Source organism: Notothenia rossii (assembly GCF_949606895.1).
Source record: "Notothenia rossii genome assembly, chromosome: 9".
NCBI lineage: Eukaryota > Metazoa > Chordata > Actinopteri > Perciformes > Nototheniidae > Notothenia > Notothenia rossii.
In genome coordinates, this window is record NC_136907.1 from 22902519 (window position 1) to 22925361 (window position 22843).

A 22843-nucleotide genomic window follows, 5' to 3' on the forward strand; every position below is an offset into this window, starting at 1 on the left:
ATAAAACAAAAAGGGCCTAGATAAACGTGGTATACATTAAACAAAACAAAAAGGGCCTAGATAACCGGGGTATAGTTTAAAATGTTAATATATTTAATTTAAAGTGTTCAAAGTGCAGTTTCAGTGCAAGTCAGTTGAAACGATCTTAAGTTGGCGTGACGTTGAAGTCGTGCGACCCTGCTGCTGTACTGGCTTGTAGTTCGTTTATAGCATAATGTTAGCTTTTCGCGACTAGATTTATGATTCAGAAATGATAAAAGTAGGGTTGACATGTGGAGATTATCCGGCTGAACAAAACGTGATCCCTCTCTTAAATGTGTGTCAACTACAGACCTTATTTCGAGCTATTTTCCAAAATCCTATGGAGAATTTGCATTGGTTTTTCAAGAAGGAACCGGAAGAAGTTTACTTCCGGGTTTTACGATGTGTCACTGCGGTTCTCTATTGCCAGAATCTACTTTTACTCACAGAAAATGTATAACTTGCTACATCTCTCAGCCAGCCAAACTGCTACTCAAGTTCCCAGTAAAGGCGAGTGGATTTATGGCAGGCAGTTAAAAAGAACGGCTCTCAACAAGTAGGACTCGGTTCCCTTTGTTCATACCAAAGAGCCGTTCAAAAGAATCGGATCGTTCGCGAATGTCACATCACTAGTGGGAAGCCAAGTGAGTATGGCTTGAAGTTATTTAATGCTCTGTGAAACACATTCGAAAGAACCTGTGTCATTTCAGCAATACAAAATGTGCATGCATGCATGCCCCAACATGTACTTATTTGTTCAGCTCTCCTGGATCAAATCAATCCAATATGGAAAAGCACATGATTTGCCTTTACGAAGATTGCAAGCCATGACGATAACAACTGCATCATAAAAGGTCAACAATACCAGATGGTGGTAATACACTTGAATACTTTTTGAAATGACCATTTGATTTTTGCCACAGGGATTTGTCATCAAAGGTTTGGTATGTAGAACATACGACAACACTGACATGGGAACCAAAGGAAAAGCTCCAAAAATACATTAAAAGTACTTTTATTTTTGATTCATTCCAAATGAATTGGTGGAAAAATGACTTGAGAGATTCTTCATACAAGAAATTAACACTGAACTCAATATCAAACTTATAATAATTTCAGGCGAATCGCAGAAGCACAGTGCATCAAACGTCTTTTGCGAGACAACATAACTTTAACGGGAAATAATTCTAAATTCAGCTAATTTCCTTATCTCTTGGGGATAGTTTTCAACTCCAGTCATTTTGATTTAACGAGAAAGCCAGAATGAATCAGAACAAAATGTTGGAGGGGAGCCAGGGGTTATACGCTTAAAGAAAATGTCAGACATACACATATATAAGTAAAAACAAAGAAATACAAAGAAAGTATTACGCCTTTCAATCTGCAAGAGTCTGTGGAATCACTCCCTCTGGGATTTAGAAGTTACGTGGGAATACGTCCATTTGGTGCAATCAGGGCTTATAAACATACCTGGATAGCCAATGTCCCATGTAGAGTAGACCAAAAGTGGATTTAGGAATGTTTGGTTCCATTCAGAGAGACTACAGATACTTGTAAAACTTCATTTCAACATACAGGTTATTAGGAAATAGTCAAAAACTGAGATAAATAGACTTACTGCCGGTAACAGTGTTGCATGATGTTTTTATAGCATTTCCCTCATCTATTTCAGTAGGAAGTCAAAAACTCCAACACAACTGTTCAGTTTCTGTGACCTTATCTTGCCCTAAAGATCTGCAGAAATACCTTCTTAAGCTAATAATTGCTTCACAAATGTGCACTTTATGATCATGCATCACAATTCCCTTTAAATACCTTTACATAACCAGAATAGTGCTGTAATAAATCACTCCTTTTGGGTCACTAAGACATATGACAAAACTAAGACATTGCTTCACATTTGTCTCCAAAATGTGTATGACTACAAGTGCTATAATTGAGTAGAGATTTTTTTATGGATTTTTTTTGTATACCTTTCTCAGCATTCTGATTGCAGATAGTTTACAGAAAGGGGAACGACGGTTGGGAAATTACAGGCAACAATGAATCACAAGCAGACGGACCTCTAGGGTGCAGCAGCAGTTCATGGTCAGAGCCTGACACCCCAGGGCCACCAGGGTCTTATAAATGTTATATTACAACTTGCAACTGATAGAGAACTGAACCTGTTGTGGACACAAAACATCAACCACTGCTTTATAAATTCGTAGAGATAAACAGGTTAGTATGACATGGTTGAGGAGGTGGACAATTTTTATAATTTTGCAGTAAGGATACATCTTCTGACTCAGCTTAAAAATCTACTCCCCAAATTCCAGTGAAGTATTCTCACAGCTCACTTCCGACTGAGCATCTAAAGTCTGTGAAAAAACAGGGTTGGGTCAGATTATTTGGAAATGTAGTTAGTTGATGACACATGACATGGAATATTTCTTACAAATAATCATGTTATCCATTTGATAAAAAAAACAGTAGTCTGATTTTATCTGAATACCTTTGAGTACTTCAGTCTAACCTTTAACATATTGCACCTTATACTTATGAATGGATGCATACATTTCCAAATATATTATTTTTCTGAATTCAAACCTCCCAAACATTTTATATGCAGGATTTAAGATTGATAGAATAGAATGACCCTGACACATCTCCAGGCCTATTGGACACTTTTACAGGAGGTAAATGATGCTTCTGTGCTCGGTTGCACTCTTGTTGACTTTGATGAGCAAGTGTCTGGCGCCATCTAGGGTCATCTATTCAACATTGCTTCCGTGAAGGATGATATCGTTTGCAACCAGTGCTGAGAATATAATGTTAATTTAGAATGAAGTATTAATTTTCTCGTGTTGTGGATCTTTTCGATTTACAAGCCAGGGGTTTTAATTGGGTGGGGTAGGAGTAGGACGACAAAATGATTGCTAATGCTCTGCTCAACTCTTCATTGAGCAATTTCCACGACGCTGAAGTCGGCTTCCGATTCAGAGCATCCGATTCGGCAGTTAAGGGAAAAGTTAAGGGACATTTAATTTACAGCGCTGAGCGAACAATCCTCCGTGTTTTAACCTCTTAAATCGCTGCATAGCCGATTTATTTGGACTGGATTATCCCAGAGAGTCTAAAGATTCTTTATAACACAGTTTGAGATTTGTGAAACCTTTATTCTATTTGTGAAAATACAAAAAAGGGAGATTTCAGTGCTTTTTTCACATGTAGACCACATTAGACCAGGTCCTGATCTAAAACCACTAGACCTAGACTCATCACATCTGGACTGGATTATCCCACAGAGGCTAAAGATTCTATATAACACAGTTTCAGATTTGTCAAGCCTTAATTCTATTTGTGAAAATACAAACAAGGGAGATTTTGCAGCTTTTTTTTTTATCTAGACCACATGATTAGACCAGCTCCTGATCTAAAACCACTAGACCTACACTCATCAAATCTTGACTGGATTATCCCAGAGGGTCTAAAGATTCTTTATAACACAGTTTCAGATTTGTGAAACCTTTATTCTATTTGTGAAAATACAAAAAGGGAGATTTTGATGCTTTTTTAAATCTAGACCACATTAGACCAGGTCCTGATCTAAAACCACTATACCTAGACTCATCAAATCTGGACTGGATTATCCCAGAGGGTCTAAACATTCTTTATAACACAGTTTCAGATTTGTAAAACCTTTATTCTATTTGTGAAAATACAAACAAGGGAGATTTCAGTGCTTTTTTCGCATCCTGACCACATTAGACCAGGTCCTGATCTAAAACAACTAGACCTACACTCATCAAATCTGGACTGGATCTGGACTAGCCCAGCTGGGAGGTTCCCTCTCTGATTCTGATCCTGGCCTGCTGCATCAACCTCAGCCTTCCACCTGTGTTTGTATTTTCACAAACAGAATTAAGGTTTCACAAATCTGAAACGGTGTTATAAATAATCTTTAGCCTCCGTGGGATAATCCAGTCCAGATTTGATGAGTCTAGGTCTAGTGGTTTTATATCAGGCCCTGGTCTAATGTGGTCTACATGTAAAAAAAAAAGCAGCAAAATCTCCCTTTTTTGTATTTTCACAAATAGAATTAAGGTTTCACAAATCTGAAACTGTGTTATAAATAATGTTTAGACCCTCTGGGATAATCCAGTCCAGATTTGATGAGTCTAGGTCTAGTGGTTTTATATCAGGACCTGGTCTAATGTGGTCTAGATTTGAAAAAAGCATCAAAATCTCCCTTTTTGTATTTTCATAAAATAGAATAAAGGTTTCACAAATCTGAAACTGTGTTATAAAGAATCTTTAGACTCTCTGGGATAATCCAGTCCAGATTTGATGAGTGTAGGTCTAGTGGTTTTAGATCAGGACCTGGTCTAATGTGGTCAGGATGCGAAAAAAGCACTGAAATCTCCCTTGTTTGTATTTTCACAAATAGAATAAAGGTTTCACAAATCTGAAACTGTGTTATAAAGAATCTTTAGACTCTCTGGGATAATCCAGTCCAGATGTGATGAGTCTAGGTCTAGTGGTTTTAGATAAGGACCTGGTCTAATGTGGTCTACATGTGAAAAAAGCACTGAAATCTCCCTTTTTTGTATTTTCACAAATAGAATAAAGGTTTCACAAATCTCAAACTGTGTTATAAAGAATCTTTAGACTCTCTGGGATAATCCAGTCCAAATAAATCGGCTATGCAGCGATTTAAGAGGTTAAAACACGGAGGATTGTTCTGTCAGCGCTGTAAATTAAATGTCCCTTAACTTTCCCCTTAACTGCCGAATCGGATGCTCTGAATCGGAAGCCAACTTCAGCGTCGTCAATTTCCGACAGTAAGCGAAAGCAGCACGATAGAGCTACACTCCTGTCACGTGATTACAAAAACTCAAATCATGTGACTGAGTAAGCAAAGGAAACCTGCGGAGCTACTTTCCGAGTGGGCAGAATTTGCAGACTTAGCAGGATGCTCTCACCTGAAAGGCCCGGGCTGTTCCGTGTCCTGTGCCTGTGCGCTCTGTTCGAAGCGGCATGTCTGCTGAACACCGGCATGCTCTTCCCCCGGGAGTCTTCCTCCAGGGAGGTGAAGGAGCTGAGCGGGCTCTGGAGCTTCAGGGCTGATAAGTCTCCAGACAGGAACCAGGGCTTCGACAAGGCATGGTACAAAAGTCGCCTGAGGGAGGTGAGCAGCAGGGAAGCTAACGGAAACATAAAGCAGAGCGTTTTAGTTTAAAAAGTTAGTTTGAATACTCCCATACTGAATGAGATAAGTTACCGGCAAGGGGTGAAATAACCCACGTGTACGTACATTCATTTTTGTTGAAAAGCTATACACGTAGACTCTATTGAACCTTTGTTTTCACTCAATTGCAATTGGTCAATTGCAATAAAAAAGAAATTAAGACATGCAACATATTTAAATAGAAATGTATATGCAGTCTACATAGTGCCAGTGTTTTCATATGTGGCACTGGCAACACCGGAGAGCAAAGTTGACTGGCCCCATTCACACCTGGGAAACTGAAGCAACGACCTCATTGCATCTTTGTAAGCACTGTGAGACTCCGCGCACTACTTTTTCTGTATACATCCTGTAGCTGTGCAGAAATCTCCAACTAATAAACATGTTCCTTTCATAAGGCAACTCATATTAAAAGTGCAAAGCAATGTAATTGACATGTGCACATATTTTACAACATTGTCAATAAACGTTATTTTTAAAATCATCATTATTACAAAGGCCAACATATATTATGTCATGAGAGGCAAATTGCACCACTGAAACAGGTAAAACGGCTACTATTAACTCCCCATAATAAGTTTTGATTCAATCATAATCATCCCAGTTACACCAACTTCATCACCAACTACAGCAGATCCGCTCTTAATAATGAAATCCTGCCTTTTCATTGTTTTGTTTTCCTTAGACGGGCCCAGTGATTGACATGCCAGTTCCTGCCAGCTACAATGACATCACGCAGGACCCCACTTTGAGAGATTTCATTGGCTGGGTGTGGTATGAGCGTGAGGTGGTGGTGCCTGCGCGCTGGATCACTGATGAAGGAACAAGAGTGGTTATCAGAGTGGGAAGTGCTCACTATTACTCAATAGTGGTGAGTATCACATGTAGCTTCCCTAAACCATTCCAGTTACACATAGAAAAAGAAGTCATCTGCTGGAAAAAAATATTCTGTTGATCCATTTTCCATCTCTTGTGATAATGAGATCAGGCCGATTTGAATAATTTACCCTTTGCAGTGGGTGAACGGGGTGAAGGTGACAGAGCATAACGGCGGCCATCTTCCTTTTGAGGCTGAGGTAGGCAGTTTAATCCGCAAGGATCCAACCCAGCCATGCAGGATCACCATCGCCGTCAACAACACTCTGACTCTGGAGACTCTTCCTCCAGGAAGCATCCAGCACATCGACGACATCACCAAGTAACCCTAAACACTTTTTATCTTTAAACAAAACCCTATACGACGCTTGCCTAAATTATTGTGTGAGCTAACATAACTGAAGAAAACTTATTTGCTCAGATTCATTTAAGCCACTTTTTAATAATGGCAATTAATAAGTTTGCGTCGTCATTATTCTTAACTGATCCTTTAACTGCTTTCATCAATTACACAATAAGTGACACTTAATCTGCTTTTGTCCATGTTACAATGTCTAAAACTGTGATGAATTGTAAATAATTCCAGTGCTTTACGAATCTAGCTTTTTTTTCTGGTTTTATGTCATATTGGGGCAAAATGTGTGTTAATTTGTATGTAGATAATGAGGTTAATGTATTTGATTAATAGGTATCCAAAAGGCTTTTTTGTGCAAAACATCTACTTTGATTTCTTCAACTACGCTGGTATACATCGACCTGTATTGCTGTATACTACTCCTACGGCCTATGTGGATGACATCACTGTGGTGACGGACTTCTTGGATAACACTGGTAAATAATGCATGCACACTTTAAAGCAGTGGTTCTCAACTGGTCAGGCCTCGGGACCCACTTTTTACTTGGTCAATACATCGATCGCGACCCAACATTTTGAAGCACTCAAATCTATTCAACAAAAAATCGTGCTGTAACATATACGCTTTTCAGCATACAATATTAATTAAAGTGAAGTACAGTGCATATATCCCTTATATCCCTTCACAAAACTAAAGTATGCTTTTAAAAAAGGTTTAATGAGATGATGGAATCCAAGCTGAACTACATAAAAAGGCACACATGCTGTAAACCCAGCCCCAGCAGGGGGGTCTGGGAGGATTCTCCCCCAGGAGATTTTTAGAAATACTAACAAACTATGCATTCTGGTACACTCTGAGATGAAAATAAATACATCTATTACTACCCAACATATTAATAATATTTTATGCCATTGCTTGCCTTGTTTTTCACTTTATTCTGACATCTTGCTGCGAGAAGAGTAAAGAGGAGATACTCTGTGTGAATTACTTTAAATTGTGGGTTAGGGTACATAGCTCCCATTGTTCTGTGACCTGTCAATCATCAAACCGGGGGTCAAATTTCATTATGTGTTCATTTTTATCTGAAGTTGTACCATGGATGTATAAAGAAGAGTTCTACCGCAAAGTTATTCTCCGTGGGGACTTCCGGCAACAATCTTGATTCTGATTGGCCAGATGACTCGGAAAAAAAACATCAGCAAAGATATTTTATTGAGAAGATGATCACTATGTGACAGAAGTTTTCAAAACCGTTTATGGCAGGGGTGCCCACACTTTTTTGGCTGGTGAGCTACTTTTGAAACCGAGGTCTACCAACCAAAAATAAAATCCCAAATTGCAAGGGTTGCTGAATAACACATTTTATTTATACATGGGACAACTAGGCTGCAACAAACGACTAATGTGATAATCGATTAATCTATCGATTAATGAAACGATTAATCGACTATTCGGACTATTATGCCTTGCACAATTTCTCAAACGCTCTTATTTAGCCATCAACTTTTAGATTTAGCTTGAGGTTGTTTTAGGCATGTGGAAACTAACAATGAAGACAATAAAGATGAATACTTGATTCAAAAATACATATATTATTAAATTAACTTTAAAAAATTGTGAACAAAATTAACATTGCTTTTTATTTAATTTAATAAATAATATTTCACATCAAAAGAAACAACAATGTTTTAACAAATCGTACTAAATAAGCTGATAACAGAACTGTTAACAGAATAGCTGAAACTTTAACAAAATAAAGAGTAACTCTGTTACCTCTAATCATTAACCCATGCTTGTATAATTGTGTTAACTCCGTGTGTTGCTGACGTGGAAAAGTTACTCGTGGATGGGGGGGCTACAGAGCTACTAGAAAGACAGTCGAATCCGGTGCATTTCTCCGTCTGAATGTGGTGCACTTTTGCTAAATGTTTAGATAAATTGCTCGACCCACCAGTTGAGAACCACTGCTTTAAAGTAATTTGAAATACTCATGACCACCAAATAACTTGTAAAAGAAGAAACTGCTCAATAAAGCTACATGGGATCTAAACCAACGAAGAGTAGTCATGTGACTTTATTCATAGTTGTTTTCCCTTTGTTTCAGGTCGAGTCAATTACAAGGTATCAGTCCAAGGTGCTACCACAGCCACAGTGAAGGTCACTCTGATGGACAAAGATGGCCACTGTGTGGCCTCCTCCACCGAGCCATTTGGAGTGCTCAAAGTAGTAGACGTCAATCTGTGGTGGCCGTATTTGATGCATGAGAGTCCAGGGTACCTTTACTCTATGGAGGTAAGACAGCATGTTAGTCAATATGACTATCAGGTCAGGTCGCATGAATATACGTTTATAATGCAGGTAACAGCATATTGACATGAGTATGATGATCGGACTACATCCTCTACCTTGTGATGGTGCTCAGTTTGGAGGGTAAAACAGTGTGTAATGGCAATTTTAATGTTCCAATGTCCTATATCCTTTTGCCATTACTTCACTGGAGGGTTTAGAGTGATCCAGACACAGACACAAACTGATGAATTTCCGGTCCTCTGCTGCAGTTTAGAATGTTGTTTATTTAGCGTTTCACATACCAAGGTTTAATATAAAGTCAATGGTTGTGGTGAGCATCTGCCGGGCTGGTTGACTCGGTATGCTCTTTCCTCCTGTGTCCTCGTCCTTTCCTGTCACCTATGACCCCTTTTATACACCCGGTACAGCTAAACCCCGCCCACGAGTGTTCAAAATAGTATTGCACTATACATATAAATAAAGTGAACTGAGACACCAACAACACCCATAAAATGGCTCCTACAGTGAAAACATTCTTTATAGTGTTCCATGTTAAATGAATATTGTTTTTACTGTGGCTAAAACATCCTTTAAGTCAGGAGGAGAAGCTATTCACATTTTTATAATAATACAATAATGTAAAATTATCCAATTGTACCACCACTTTAAAGCTAAGCACTGTAATAATAGTAATGCTGTATGTGATGTATTCCTGGACAACAGCAAATGACTCTTTGAATCTCAGAGAAAAAATCTTAACACCCTTCACTTTTCTTCTTCAACTGAAATGTTTGCACCTCCTTTCTGTGTGTTATCTTGTTTTAGAACTCCTTGACTTGCTTTAGTTGTTGGGTATTCAGCACTTCTATTTACTATGTCACCTGAAAGATTTGCAAGAAAAAATGTTTCTGACTTTTGCCCTTAAACATCTAGGTTCGCCTCATGGCAGCCAATGAGAGATCTACACATGAGGATGTGTATACTCTAGCAGTCGGCATCCGCACCGTCAGTGTTACCAGCACACAGTTCCTCATCAACAAGAAGCCCTTCTATTTCCATGGAGTCAATAAACACGAGGACTCTGATGTGAGTACCACTAGAGGGAAGCAGCATATCTGTTGACCTCACGTCATCAGACAATATATTTCTGATTAAAAAAAAAATGTTGATATAAATAAAATGGTTATTCATTACAATAAATCCTCCCTTCCACTTTTTCCCTTGTGTTGTAGATTCGGGGTAAAGGCTTTGACTGGCCCCTTATTGTTAAAGACTTCAACCTATTAAAGTGGATGGGGGCCAACTCTTTCCGCACCAGCCACTACCCCTACGCTGAGGAGATCCTGCAGATGTGTGACCGCCATGGCATCGTGGTGATAGACGAGTGCCCGGGGGTGGGCATCAAAGACATGTAGGTGTCACCACTCTCATTCTCTGACCTTTGGATGTGTTTGAAGGTTCTGAGTGGGCGACTGCATGAACATGTGACTGGTAGAAAGAGCGTTTTAAGGAAAGACAGTCCATCACCGCTACTCCTGAAAACCTCCTGACTGTTTTTGCCCTTAGCTCCCAGTAAACCCACTTTGAGAAATAATAATAAGCTGCATATTATCAACAGCGTATTGAAAATAAAGTATTTCATATTAACTTTGGTTAGAGTTATGTGCCGGGTTTACCTCTTCCACTCCCCTCAGGCAATTGGTTGGAAGTAAATTACTCAAATCCCCCTTATTGTTAATATACCTACAAAAGAAAAATCTCCTAAATTACCTGTGTTTATGGAGTTTCATGAGGCTGTGATCATCCTAGAGCTCACAACAGCTCATTTTATACAAAGTAAAGTATAACGTTTAAAGTCCCCCCAGTTGATGCAATTCCAAGACTATTAAGGGAACCCACCATGCAGGAATATTAAAATGAACAATTTTTACCATTCTGCATGCTAAACACTAGATGATTTTTGTACCATTCTGCATGGTGTTTGCCCAAAACTGCATAGGAAGAGCAGAACTTTGGCTTGTATGTAAATGGAAGACTCATGGGTATTCACAGAACCCATTTCCAATCAGATATCTTATGCTGAAAGGTCAGGAGACCCCTGTGAATATGGCCATACAAGTTTTTCCCAACACAAAATGTAGCCTAACTTTGGAGCGCTGGGTTGTGCAAATGGATGCCTTTATGGTACCTAGTTTCATATGATACTAGTCGGGTATCTCTAGCTTTAAACCTGAGCCCGTTACATCTTCTGCAAGACAGTAATGTAGAATGTTTAAGGGGATAAAGAGGTAACTAATCACATGTACAAAATCGTCCAAATGTTTTTATAGGAGATGTCAACTCAGTTTCTCTGTTTTTTGTGCCTTGCTGATGCAGTCGCAGTTTTAGAAACGCCTCCCTAAACCATCACCTGGACGTGATGGACGAGCTTGTACGCCGGGACAAGAACCATGCGTCCGTGGTCATGTGGTCAGTAGCCAATGAGCCGGCTTCAGAGATGCCCCCTGCTGAATTCTATTTTAAGTAAGTCTTGTTTAGATCCACTTGTCAAACACTAATTCCTACCAAAACTGATATATCTGGTCCTTTTGGGTGCAGGATTATTCACTTTCTATCCCAAAAACTAACTATCCTATGACAAACTTTTAAAAGGTTTGAAGCTTTAGAGACTGTTTGTGTGTGTTGCTGTAGGGGTGTACTTGTTTTTTATTCAATCAGAGCCTATCCCTTTTTTCCTCTGTGTGGAATGCAGTAAGAGTAGTCAATATCATGAACTTGCCCTGAACACTAACAGCTGGAGCTCAGTATCTGCCTGAGGCTCAACCTGCTCTACTGCCGTAACCGTAAAAGCAGCCTAGGGTGTGTGCCGAGAATAAACTGTGCCCACGAGTCCAACATGCCCCACTAACAGACTAAAAGACTTTGAGCAAAATAAACACTCCCTCATGTTTACTCAATTAGCTTTACAAACTGAGATTTTCTGTACTGATCGCAAAGGATGTATGAAGATTAGATGGTGGGGATTGAGCTCTAAGCAGCTAAATGACAGTTTCCTTCTAATGTTATTCATTCCATATACATCCTGGACTAACGATGTTCATTTGATCAATGTACCGTAATTTTTGGACTATAAGCCGTGCCTTTTTTCCCATTTTTCGACGCTGCGGCTTATATAACGGTGCGGCTAATCTATGGATTTTTACAGCTAACGGCCACTAGGGGACTTCCTAAATCTATGGATTTTACAGGTTACAGTCCACCACCTTTAACTCTATGGGCTCTATGGCCGATCCGCGCCCCCCACCTTTAAGCGGCGGGCTCCAGCAGGAAAAGCTGGAGGCCGGAAAAGAGTGAGACAGGTAGCGCGCAAAAGTAAAAGTGGAACCGAGAGTGGTTCGAGAGACAGAACAAGAGCAAGACAGACAGACATTACGAGAGCGAGACAGTTTGTCCCCGTACCACTGGTTGAAAACCGCTGCTGTAGATCACTGCCGGTACGTGCGCTGGGAGCGCACCGTTTAAGTTTGAAAGTTGAAAAGTTTGTGTGTCTGAAACGCTATGTGATACAGTACAGTTTACACAGCACAGTACATGTTCTGTAGCTACTATTGCACTAAATGGTAACACTTGAATACGGTATGCAAATATGCAACTTGTTTGTTGAAATGTTAATAAATGGGAGCTTCCTCAAACAGCCATCTCTTTCCCGACAATCCCCTCTGTGCACGAACCCTTACATATGCTAATTAAACATTAAAACACAGTGCGGCTTATATATGTACACATCATTCAATTTAGCTGCTGCGGCTTATATTCAGGTGTGCCTTATAGTCCGAAAATTACGGTAATTAACTTTCTTGTTGTGGGAATATATTCAAAAATAGAATAAAAATATGCATCAGACTGTGTGCACATACTGAAAATACAGATATGGTGTTTTTTAACAACAAAAGTCAGCCCTTTGTGACATTGTAATGACTATACAAAACGTTATCATGAAACAAAAACTATGTTTCGCATACAGGACTTTGATACAACACACCAAAGCTCTGGATCCAACCCGGCCCGTCACTTACGTCTCAAACAGTCACTATGCCCGGGACAAAGGGGTGAGTTTTTATGATATTCTCTCCAATATCAACATGAAGCCAGTGAATGCAGAACATATGAGATACTCACTTTTTAAAATCAGATACTGACTTTTTCCCATATTGGATTTTATCATACATTTCAAAAGCAACAGTTAATTGACATCATTGGTTTTGTTCTGGATGACATCAGGGGGAAAAAACTAAAACATGTGAAACTAGGGATAAATACAAAAATACTGTATATATTTAAGGGCAGATACTGATGATATAATCAGATAATTATTCTGAAATTCTACACATTATGTAGAGTGAAGATAACTACCGGTAATGTGGAAAAAGTGTGTCTGTGCGATCATGACTGATCTTCTTTACTTAATGTATATATAGTCTATATACATAAAGTAAATAAGATCAGTCATGATCAGACTTAAAGGCCTGATGTAAAAGTGTGTGTTATCCTGCTGACCTTCAGAGGTTGCAAACCCAATGTCAAACTAATTTGTTTACATGCCCCACATTCCTGGGCTGTTAGGAATATCTTTCGGGGTGTAATTCCAAACCTAAAGGTACTGGTTATTTAGCTGACTACCTGCAGCCACTATTTATTAACCTCAGGGCAAATAACTGTGGCTGTGTGAGAAATGACTGCTGCTTCACTCTGTCATGGCCAAAAGGGAAAAACACTGCCAGTCCATAATTCCTTATATCGTGCAAACATTCAATCTTCTGTAAGGTAATAATGGTTTGTATCTTGCCTCATTTCTTAATTTACACTGAAAAAGAACATTTTAAATTGTGAAGAGTATCTTTAAGACTCATATTAAGTATTTTCTCTCATCCCTAGGCTCCCTATGTGGATGTGATCTGCATAAACAGTTACTTCTCCTGGTACCATGACCCCGGCCACCTGGAGGTCATCCCCCTTCAGCTCAACACTCAGTTTGAGAACTGGTATGGAAAGTACCAGAAGCCCATCATCCAGAGTGAATATGGAGCCGATGCAGTGCCAGGGCTTCACAGTGTAAGAACTCTATTTACCCCACTGCAGTGCACCAGTATTTGTATTACTTTCTGTTTTGTAGCATTGATAGCCTGTAATGCATTAACGATTTTGTCTTCCTCCGCCTACCTAAATCTGTTTTGGATTCGTTTCCCCAGAAGCATGCTAATGCTTGCTAATGTCTCTTTTCCTTTCTAGGATCCACCCATGATGTTTACTGAGGAGTACCAGAAGGTGGTCCTGCAGAGCTGCCACGACGTATTCGACCAGAAGAGGAAGCAGTATGTGATCGGCGAACTCATCTGGAACTTTGCAGACTTCATGACGGTGCAAGGTACCGTAGTTGGAGATCATGAAATCTGCTGTTATTTCTCCCAGTTTATACACTGTGCCTGCAGTTCTATGTATCTGTTACGGCCTGGCTCATAGGCTGCAACAAAGATGGGAGACCAGACAAGTTAAGTGTAACAAAAAGCGTATTTATCTACTATAACCAAAACCAAAGGTCTTCAAAGAAACCTAATAAACGTGGAAGTCAGTTATCAGTAATGATTGCGTGTATGAAAATGTGCAGAAACCAGGTAACACCACCTACACCCCACCCCCCACCCACCACCATGGGGGCACCATCCAAACATAGCAACCAACACAGAATAATATTGAAATGCAAAGTTCAAAATTACATATACATGTTCCATACTGACCGGTTTGAAATACATATCGGTGTTCACCCAGTCTCCATTTTCCAACCCAGCAACTCTAATGCCTGAAGAAGCCTTTTAAGAGATGCAAACTTGCAATATCAGGGCCTAAGGAAGCTTTTTAAGAGTTTACAGGAAAGATGGAGATCAGAGAGAACACACACTGAAGAGAAGGGTGATGGACCATGCATGGAAGAGCATTAACAGGACGTCCAAAAACAGATTAACATTCACCAGAGTCCGACAAATTACCTGCAGCTAGACAAAGCTTGCTAAAGCTTTGCCCTCACCAAGATTCCAGCCATCACAAACTAGAATCAACATAAGCGTCAAACCAAAGGTTCCTCTGAAACAAACGGCTCACTAGCCAACCAAGTCTTCCACAGAAGCACAGCACAAAGAGGCAACCAAACTACGCAAAGCTCACCCAACCAAGGCATGAACTGCAGCGCTTATGTTCCCAAAGCTTACAGGTCTAACCAACCACTTGCAGACACTTCAAACAAATTACCATTTTGCACTTCCCTCTTGCTACCATCTGATTACTTCCACATAAACCACTGTAACATCCTGCACTAAGATACCACCACAACCCAGACTTGTTTTAGAACTAATAAAGCCAAACGGTTTACCAGGATTAAGTACCAACAGGAAAACACCAACATTATTTAACTAAGGCGAGACAGATAACAACATTGTAATGTCACTTAACACATTTTCAGCCGATCTCAAAAATAGCACATACAACAGCAGTCATGTCCCTCTATCTACCAAACCAAACAGAAACTACCTAATCTCCCCCCTAGTCTTCAGGTGCTACTTATGGTGGGTATTTATGGACTGAAACCCACAAGCCCGGTAAAGCAGCTAGCAATTAGCAACTCCACCCGCAGCTTTGGACGTGATCCCGAGCTAATAGCTCTAAACACGTCAACACCACACTAAAACCCCCCAACTAATTCCAAAGGGAGTCCGTTCTGAAGCCTACAGGGACAGAAGTGAAAAACACTCACAGGACTACCAAAAATCGGCTACAGCTTAGCGACGAAAAACAAAAACACCACCCACCTGCATTTCATTACAACTGCTTACATTATCCAACAAAAACAAACATCTACTCACCACACTTGTCCTTGTCTCCCAAACAACCAGCATGCACACAACGAGGTGCACCTGCTACCAAGTTACAGCTGATCTGATTGTTGTAATCAGTCTCAGCCCTTCAATCCACTTACAAGCAGAAAAAGATAGCTGCACTACAGAATTAGAAACAATGTCAAAAAGTTTGGACCTGGCTCATAGGCTGCAACAAAGATGGGAGACCAGACAAGTTAAGTGAAACAAAAAGCGTATTTATCTACTATAACCAAAACCAAAGGTCTTCAAAGAAACCTAATAAACGTGGAAGTCAGTTATCAGTAATGATTGCGTGTATGGGTGTGGGAAAATGTGCAGAAACAAAGAAGAGTGAGAGGGCAGTATGGGTTGGTGTTGGCCTTTTATGTCGACGGCCCAGGTGTGGCTCATCAGGTCGATCACCTGAAACACAAACAATAGCCAGCAAGCAGAACACAAAGGCAGAGACCCCTAGTGGAGTGGAGTGGAGTGGAGGGGGTCGTAACAGTATCCATCTAGATTGTTTTGGTGTGAGAAGCCAAGTGTTGGAGATATAGGCACTGGAGGAGTCTACCCAGTATGTGGTTCAAGTCAACAGCATATCTCTCCAGAAATCATGACCCTGTTGCGTAAGATAATCCACAGACCTTTTTCATGTAGGAACTATATCCTTTTAAAAAACTCCAACCTCCAACCATATAACAGAGCAAGGAAGTGTTATCTACTAAGCTAGCTGAAAAAAAAACATCAACTGAGGATAACGCCTTTAATGTGTGTATCCTGGAAACTCTGGGTTTGCACACACTGACACACTTCTTTGCAACTTCCGCCACCATCTTGTTTTTTTTGTTGTTGTAGGAAAATAAAACCTATGTAGTTATCAGCTCATCAGATCATTTTTCTCCGATTTGTGAAAACTTTGATCAATACTAGTTGTTGCGGCTGTAGTAATCCAAAAGTAGTGCCGCGAGGCACTAAACAAGAGAAAAACATTGTCTGACGCGCAAGAAAAAAGTATTTCCACTGGTATGCGTTTGACCTTTTATTTGCAAACAAAACAAGCAAACATACAATTATTTCTAGTCCGTATAGTGATTGCGTATGCGTGCATGCGGTCAACAAAAATGGTCCTTCTCCAGCTCACTCCCCCTCCATCTATGAGAAAGTGCACAGGTAAAAGCAACCTGATATAACCACACAAATCCAATAGACACGCCCACCACATATAGTGAATCAAAAAATGTGACATAACAAACACAGAAAATACTTTACATGTGGCTCCTACACTAGTTGTACAATGGACAAACGTGTTGCAGCACAGATGTGTGAAAGACACGTCTGCACAGATGATCAGTAGCCTTATCATAACCCGAAACTTACACTGCGCTCTGCATCAGCCAATCGGCTCCCCACTCCCTCACTGCGAGTGGGAATCAGGTACTCCTCAAAAAAAAAAAAAACCTGTTGCCATCTTGGCTCTAAAAGCTCCCTGTAGATATCAGGAATGCTGTCTACACATCTTCCGTTAGACTGAATAGCCACCTCTTATGACTGTGAAAGCTTAATGTAATGGATATTAATAACCAGATTTCTTAAGTCTTGCTACATTTTAAAGGGTATATTTTATTTCCTGTGCATGACAAAGTTCATGTGGTCTTGTGTCTGCAGGGATCACCCGTGTGGTGGGCAACAAGAAGGGTGTTTTCACCAGGCAGAGGCAGCCCAAAGCGGCAGCATTCATCCTGAAGGAGAGGTACTGGAGGCTGGCAAATGAAACAGGAAGACTGCCTCCCTGGACCAAGTACCCCTGCTCCCTCTGACACCCGCCACCGGACATGCAACTGATATATATAATACTATTCTTACTGGAAAAAATGCTGGAATAATTCTGTCTTTTCTCTTCTTTTTTTAAGTCAGTTAATTCATTCACAACATTGCACTGTGTACACACGATTAAAGAAACATTTTTCATATAAACTCAACCACCAACACTATAATGACATATTTTTCCTTCAATTTGGAATATTTTCATAACATAAAAGCAATTCTTTATGCTCATACAAACAAAAAGTAGTCAAAAGTGCTATTCACATTTTATAAAAATAATTCAAATTGTGATGTTTTGAGGATACACCTAACTGACAGTGTTATACTTTTAGTGTTTGCAGGATATGTTGATACACATGATGTATGTATCATAAAAAGGTCAAAGTGGAAGACCAATCAAAATTCTTCTTCAGTGAATGGATCTGACCTTTCCTCCAGTCAGAAGGGAAGGGAGCAACCACACTCGTCCATTATCCTTTCCTCTGTGTGTTTCAGTGACAATGCCTTGAATAATTTCATCTAAATAGTATTTTAGTTTATTGTGACAAAACACACTGTCAGTTCTAAGAATTTAACAGAAAGCATATTTTAGCTCTTCAAAGATAAAATAACTGAAAACATGTACTGTGATGCAATGCTCTTTCCAATCAGAGAAAATGTTTTATTTTGATATGAATCAAGCTATTAAAGACAAAACATTATCTTATTATGCCAACTGTGGGTTTTTCTTTATGTAACATTGTGCACAATATTATGCTAACTTGCAGGTATTTTGTTTCCTTTACTGTGAAATGTCTCCATGCTTTAATGTTCAAAAAGCTCTTTATTTCTCTCATACTGCTGGTGCTGCAGCACCTCTTTTCACCCTCTGTCTGAAACCAGAGCTCAGTCTGCTCTGATTGGTTAGCTGGCCGGCTCTGTTGTGATTAGTCAACCGCTTAAAGATGTCCCGCCTCTTAGCCTATCACGTACAATGTTTTGGAGCGCCAGCCAATAAAAGAGCGAGTGTTACATAGTGACAGGTTGGAGAAGTACTCGGATCTTGTACTTAAGTAGAAGTACCAAAGTGTAGGAATACTCTGTTAGAAGTAAAATTCCTGCATTCAAAATGTTTCTAAAGTAAAAGTACAAAAGTATCGGCATCAAAATATACTTAAAGTACCAAAAGTAAAAGTACTCATTATGCAGATTGGCCCATTTCAGAATCATATTTATTATGTCTTATGATTATAATTATTGATGTATTAATATGATTATCACAGCTGGTAAAGGTGGAACTCATTTTAATTACTTAATTTACAGCTGGGTAGCATTTGAATTTAATCCAGGTGAAGTGTAGTCTTTAAGTGTTGATTACATTTCACATCATTATTTAATATCAGCAATATAACTAAAAGGTACTATGTTAATGTAGTGTGTAGTGGAGTAAAAGTACAGTTACCTCTGAATTGTAGTGGAGTAGAAGTTAAAAGTAGCATCAAATGGAAATGCTCATTCAAGTGCAAGTACCTCTTAATTTTACTTAAATAAAGTACTTGAGTAAATGTACTTAGTTACTCTACACCACTGCATAGTGATGTCACTATGTTACGGAAGTAAACAAAGGAGTCCAATTGGGGCGTGTCATTTACATGCACAAAACCTATATCACAGGAAAAGGAAGACACCAAAAAGCGTCATCGGGCCCCTTTAAAGTCACTGTGACGAAAGGTTTCAAAAATGTGACACCCGACTAGAACGTTAAGTAAAAACAGAATTATTGATGGCGGTGTGACTGTGATCAGATCTTTTTTCACAATCAGGGACTGTGTGTTCACATGACTGACCTCGGTGTTACAGCTGAACAAATACTGAATATTTACACTCAGTTTCAGATTTCTTTCAAGCCTACAGAATCTATTATAGCATTACATATTTTATAAAAATCAGTTCAAGGCACTTTTCTCCTTCCTTTTGTAATGCTTGCTTTGGATTTGGTCCAACTGTGATAGCTATTTACACAATAATTGTTGCGCAACCGGAGATGAATGTGTTAATCAGTGCTAGTTATTAGTTTTTCTTAGTCACGGTGACACATGGTTTTCTTATCAACTGTAGGGCTGTTGTATATGTTCACTTCCTGATTTTTAATATCCTTTGTCATTTAAAGTTCAACAGTATTTTATTGCATCTGCATCCACTATTGTTTTTTGCTTATTAAATATAGGATAGTTTTAGAAAGTAAAAAAAACGTCAAACCTTAAGAATTATACTCAAATTGCTAAAACCCTAACATTGCCAGTAACAAAATTACTACCCAATTTTACATTTCTATAAGATGTAGAGAAATATTTGATTTGATATGACGTTGATATGATGTCAGAATGGGCCTAAAGGGGCACCCTACCATTTTTTACATTTAGTTCACGAGTGCTAAGCCTGTGAAAGAATTGTCAGCAATGATTTCTGTTGCTCTGGAGAAGCTGTAAAAAATAATACATCATCCGGGGTTACACAGTATAGATACTATCAAGTTGCATTAAGCAACCCCAAGCGTCTGTTCTCCACCATCAGCAAACTTTTCAAACCCTGTGACAACGCCACCTCATCCTTCACCACCGAACAGTGCAACTCTCGTTTTTTACCAAACCAAAATCAGCAACATTTACAGCAATCTGACCCCCTCATCAGCACCCCCCACCTCCCCTCCTGGCTCCCCCCCTTCACCTCACAGCCCCTGTCCAACTTCTCCCCTGTGACCCCCATGCAACTGTCCGACTTCATGACTGGAATTAACTCCACCTGCACACCCAATGCCCTCCAAATTTGTTAAAGAGAGCCTCCCTGCCATCTCCCAACTCATCGCCACCATAATTAACTCCTCCCTCAAATCTGGATCAGTTCCCCCCCCTCTCAAACTGGCTGCTGTCACACCCACTCTCAAAAGACCTGGACTCACACCTGACATCATGTCCAACTTCCGGCCCATCCCAAGTCTCCCCTTTCTGTCAAAAACACTTGAACGTGTCATTGCCTCACAACTTAAATCCCACCTCAGCTCCAATGACCTCTTTGAGCCATTTCAATCCGGTTTCCGATCATAACACAGCACCGAAACAGCTCTTCTGAAAATCACAAACGACCTCCTCCTCTCCTCTGACTCCGGCAACCTGAACATCCTCATCCTCCTCGACGTCACCGCAGCATTCAACACCATCAACCACACCATCTTGCTGTCCCTCCTCGAATCATCACTCAACATCACCGACACTGCACTCTCCTGGCTGAAATCCTACCTCACCGACAGACATCAGTTTATCAACATCAACAACTGCACCTCCTCCACTGCTCCTCTGTCCCAAGGGGTCCCCCAGGGTTCGGTGCTTGGCCCCCTCCTCTTCATCCTCTATGCTCCCCCCTTGGCAAAATCATTCAGAATTTCAACTTCACCATTGCCTTCACCCCCCCCCTCCTCCTCTTCACATCCGCAACCCCTGAGTCATCTTCGACAGTCAGCTCAAATTCAATCACCACATCAATCACATCACCAGGACCTCCTTTTTCCACCTCAAAAACATTGCCCGTCTCCGCCCATCACTCTCCTCCTCTGCTGCTGAAACCCTGATTCATGCATTCTTCACATCAGGACTCGACTACTGCAATAGCATCCTCTACGGCAGTGGTTCCCAACCTGGGGGGGGAGAGCCAAATATCGCAGGGGGGACGCCAGGCCTCAGATGATTTGAGGCCAAATATGATATTTAGACTTTTTTTTTTTTTTACAAATAATTGTAACGCAATACATGATTTTCATCATCAACATTACAATAAAATATAAAAACTTATTGACTAATTAATTTTAATAAAATTCAAGTTAGTAGCTATTAAAGGCATAAAAAGACAGAAATGTATAATTTTTACTTTAATAGAAAATGTTCCTTCTGCCAGTAAAGTGTCCAACTCCAAACCAGGCTTGTCTGGATAAGCGCATTTTTAAAACATAGTCCACATAAACACATCGGCAAAATCCGGCTTACTTTGAGCATATTTTTTAAACTTTTAAACAGTTACAACCCTCTGCGAATTGTTTCCACTTGCGCCGTCCTTTAATTTCTTCATTCAGGGGGAATCCAAATGAATTAATCCTGAGTCCAATAACCATCAAAGTCACTCCAATAGTGCTCCTTAATTACACTTTCAACCTCCTTTAACTACTTAAATACTTCACATTCATCCAGTTTGTGACAGCAGTTGTAGCATTTTTGAGACTTTTAAACTTTAATTACCGCTGTTGCGCCCCCCCCCCTGTGTGTGTGTGTGTGTGTGTGTGTGTGTGTGTGTGTGTGTGTGTGTGTGTGTGTGTGTGTGTGTGTGTGGGGGGGGGGGGGGGGGGGGGTGCGCAACTTCCAACAGGAGTCATTTGGGGGGGCTCTTGGGAAAAAAGGTTGGGAACCCCTGCTCTACGGCATACCATCCAACCTCCTCAATAAACAACACTGCTGAACAACACGCACCTACAGCTCCTAAAGTAAAGCATATAATAGATATCAGGATACAGCAGTATTTTATTATGTGAAGCACTAAATGGTTTTAGAAAAATATTGACTCTTTGTTTGTAGATATCTACTAAACTAAAGCATACAAATAAAGAGAGTAATATAGGCCTGTTATACTGAGTGATAGATATTATACACACTGCTCTGCTTTCTGCACGGACTGTTCTCCCTGTAAACATCGCGTCTGATTCAAGCAGTTAATAAAGTAATATCCAGGAGATGCATGCAGAGCTGTCATTGGCTGAGATAAGTCCGCCCGTGCGTCACGACTCTTTTTAACATCACTGTTTCCGGAAATACATCCGCAGAGGATCCGCGGAATGGCGCGGAGGACCCATCAGTGCACCCTCGAAGTACATTTCGAGAAATTAGATGTCCTTCAACATGGCGCACTGAAATCCATTTCCGGGTCACTACCGGAGGACCGAGGATTCGAGGGCCGTTTCTCAATCGCGAGGATACTGGCTTGGTAGTCGTATACTTCCAAGTCACTTCCTTCAGAAACGAAGCAAGTATACTTCCAAGCCACGGCTTCGGAAAACAAAGAATAATGGAACAGGCTAACAAGTGTGCCACTCTCTCTAACGGTTTCAACATAAACTGTACCGAAAATAAATACCTCACGATGTCTATCTAATTATGAACTTGCTTTACTTTCACGGAACACATTTTTTGTGATAACAAATGCAACAAAGTAACATATTTACCAACACATGTTCTACGCCACTACATACTTACATTTAAATGTGTGCTGCGCTGCGTCGGTTCAGCCATTCTCCGCAAGGGTTTTTGAAATTGGTC

At 40.1% G+C, this 22843-nt stretch overlaps 1 protein-coding gene and 1 long non-coding RNA gene across 3 annotated transcripts; one reads left to right on the top strand and one right to left on the bottom strand.

Moving 5' to 3' along the window:
• Positions 1 to 460: 460 nt before the first annotated feature.
• On the top strand, positions 461 to 18213 carry gusb (glucuronidase, beta). Of its 2 annotated transcripts, none has more exons than XM_079649106.1 (12): positions 461 to 665; positions 5937 to 6122; positions 6268 to 6449; positions 6816 to 6958; positions 8588 to 8775; positions 9706 to 9858; positions 10005 to 10183; positions 11149 to 11295; positions 12797 to 12881; positions 13708 to 13884; positions 14062 to 14197; positions 17349 to 18213. In XM_079649106.1, the coding sequence occupies exons 2-12, from the start codon at positions 5955 to 5957 to the stop codon at positions 17498 to 17500; spliced, it is 1710 nt and encodes a 569-aa protein (XP_079505232.1). In that variant the 5' UTR covers positions 461 to 665; positions 5937 to 5954; the 3' UTR covers positions 17501 to 18213. The 2 variants fall into 2 exon arrangements, with proteins under 2 accessions (XP_079505232.1, XP_079505231.1); XM_079649105.1 differs by lacking the exon at positions 461 to 665 and adding an exon at positions 4881 to 5191.
• On the bottom strand, positions 783 to 5550 carry LOC307018722. Its single transcript, XR_013802483.1, has 3 exons — positions 5318 to 5550; positions 4986 to 5207; positions 783 to 2381 (listed from the first exon to the last, which is right to left on the bottom strand). It is a non-coding gene; the product is annotated as an uncharacterized lncRNA (long non-coding RNA).
• Positions 18214 to 22843: the final 4630 nt, after the last annotated feature.

Coding starts and splice junctions, on each gene's coding strand:
- gusb (XM_079649105.1), top strand. CDS start 4,976: ATGCTCTCACCTGAAAGGCCCGGGCTGTTCCGTGTCCTGTGCCTGTGC. Junction 10,184..11,148: donor GGGGTGGGCATCAAAGACAT/GTAGGTGTCACC, acceptor TTGCTGATGCAG/TCGCAGTTTTAGAAACGCCT. Junction 14,198..17,348: donor AGACTTCATGACGGTGCAAG/GTACCGTAGTTG, acceptor TTGTGTCTGCAG/GGATCACCCGTGTGGTGGGC.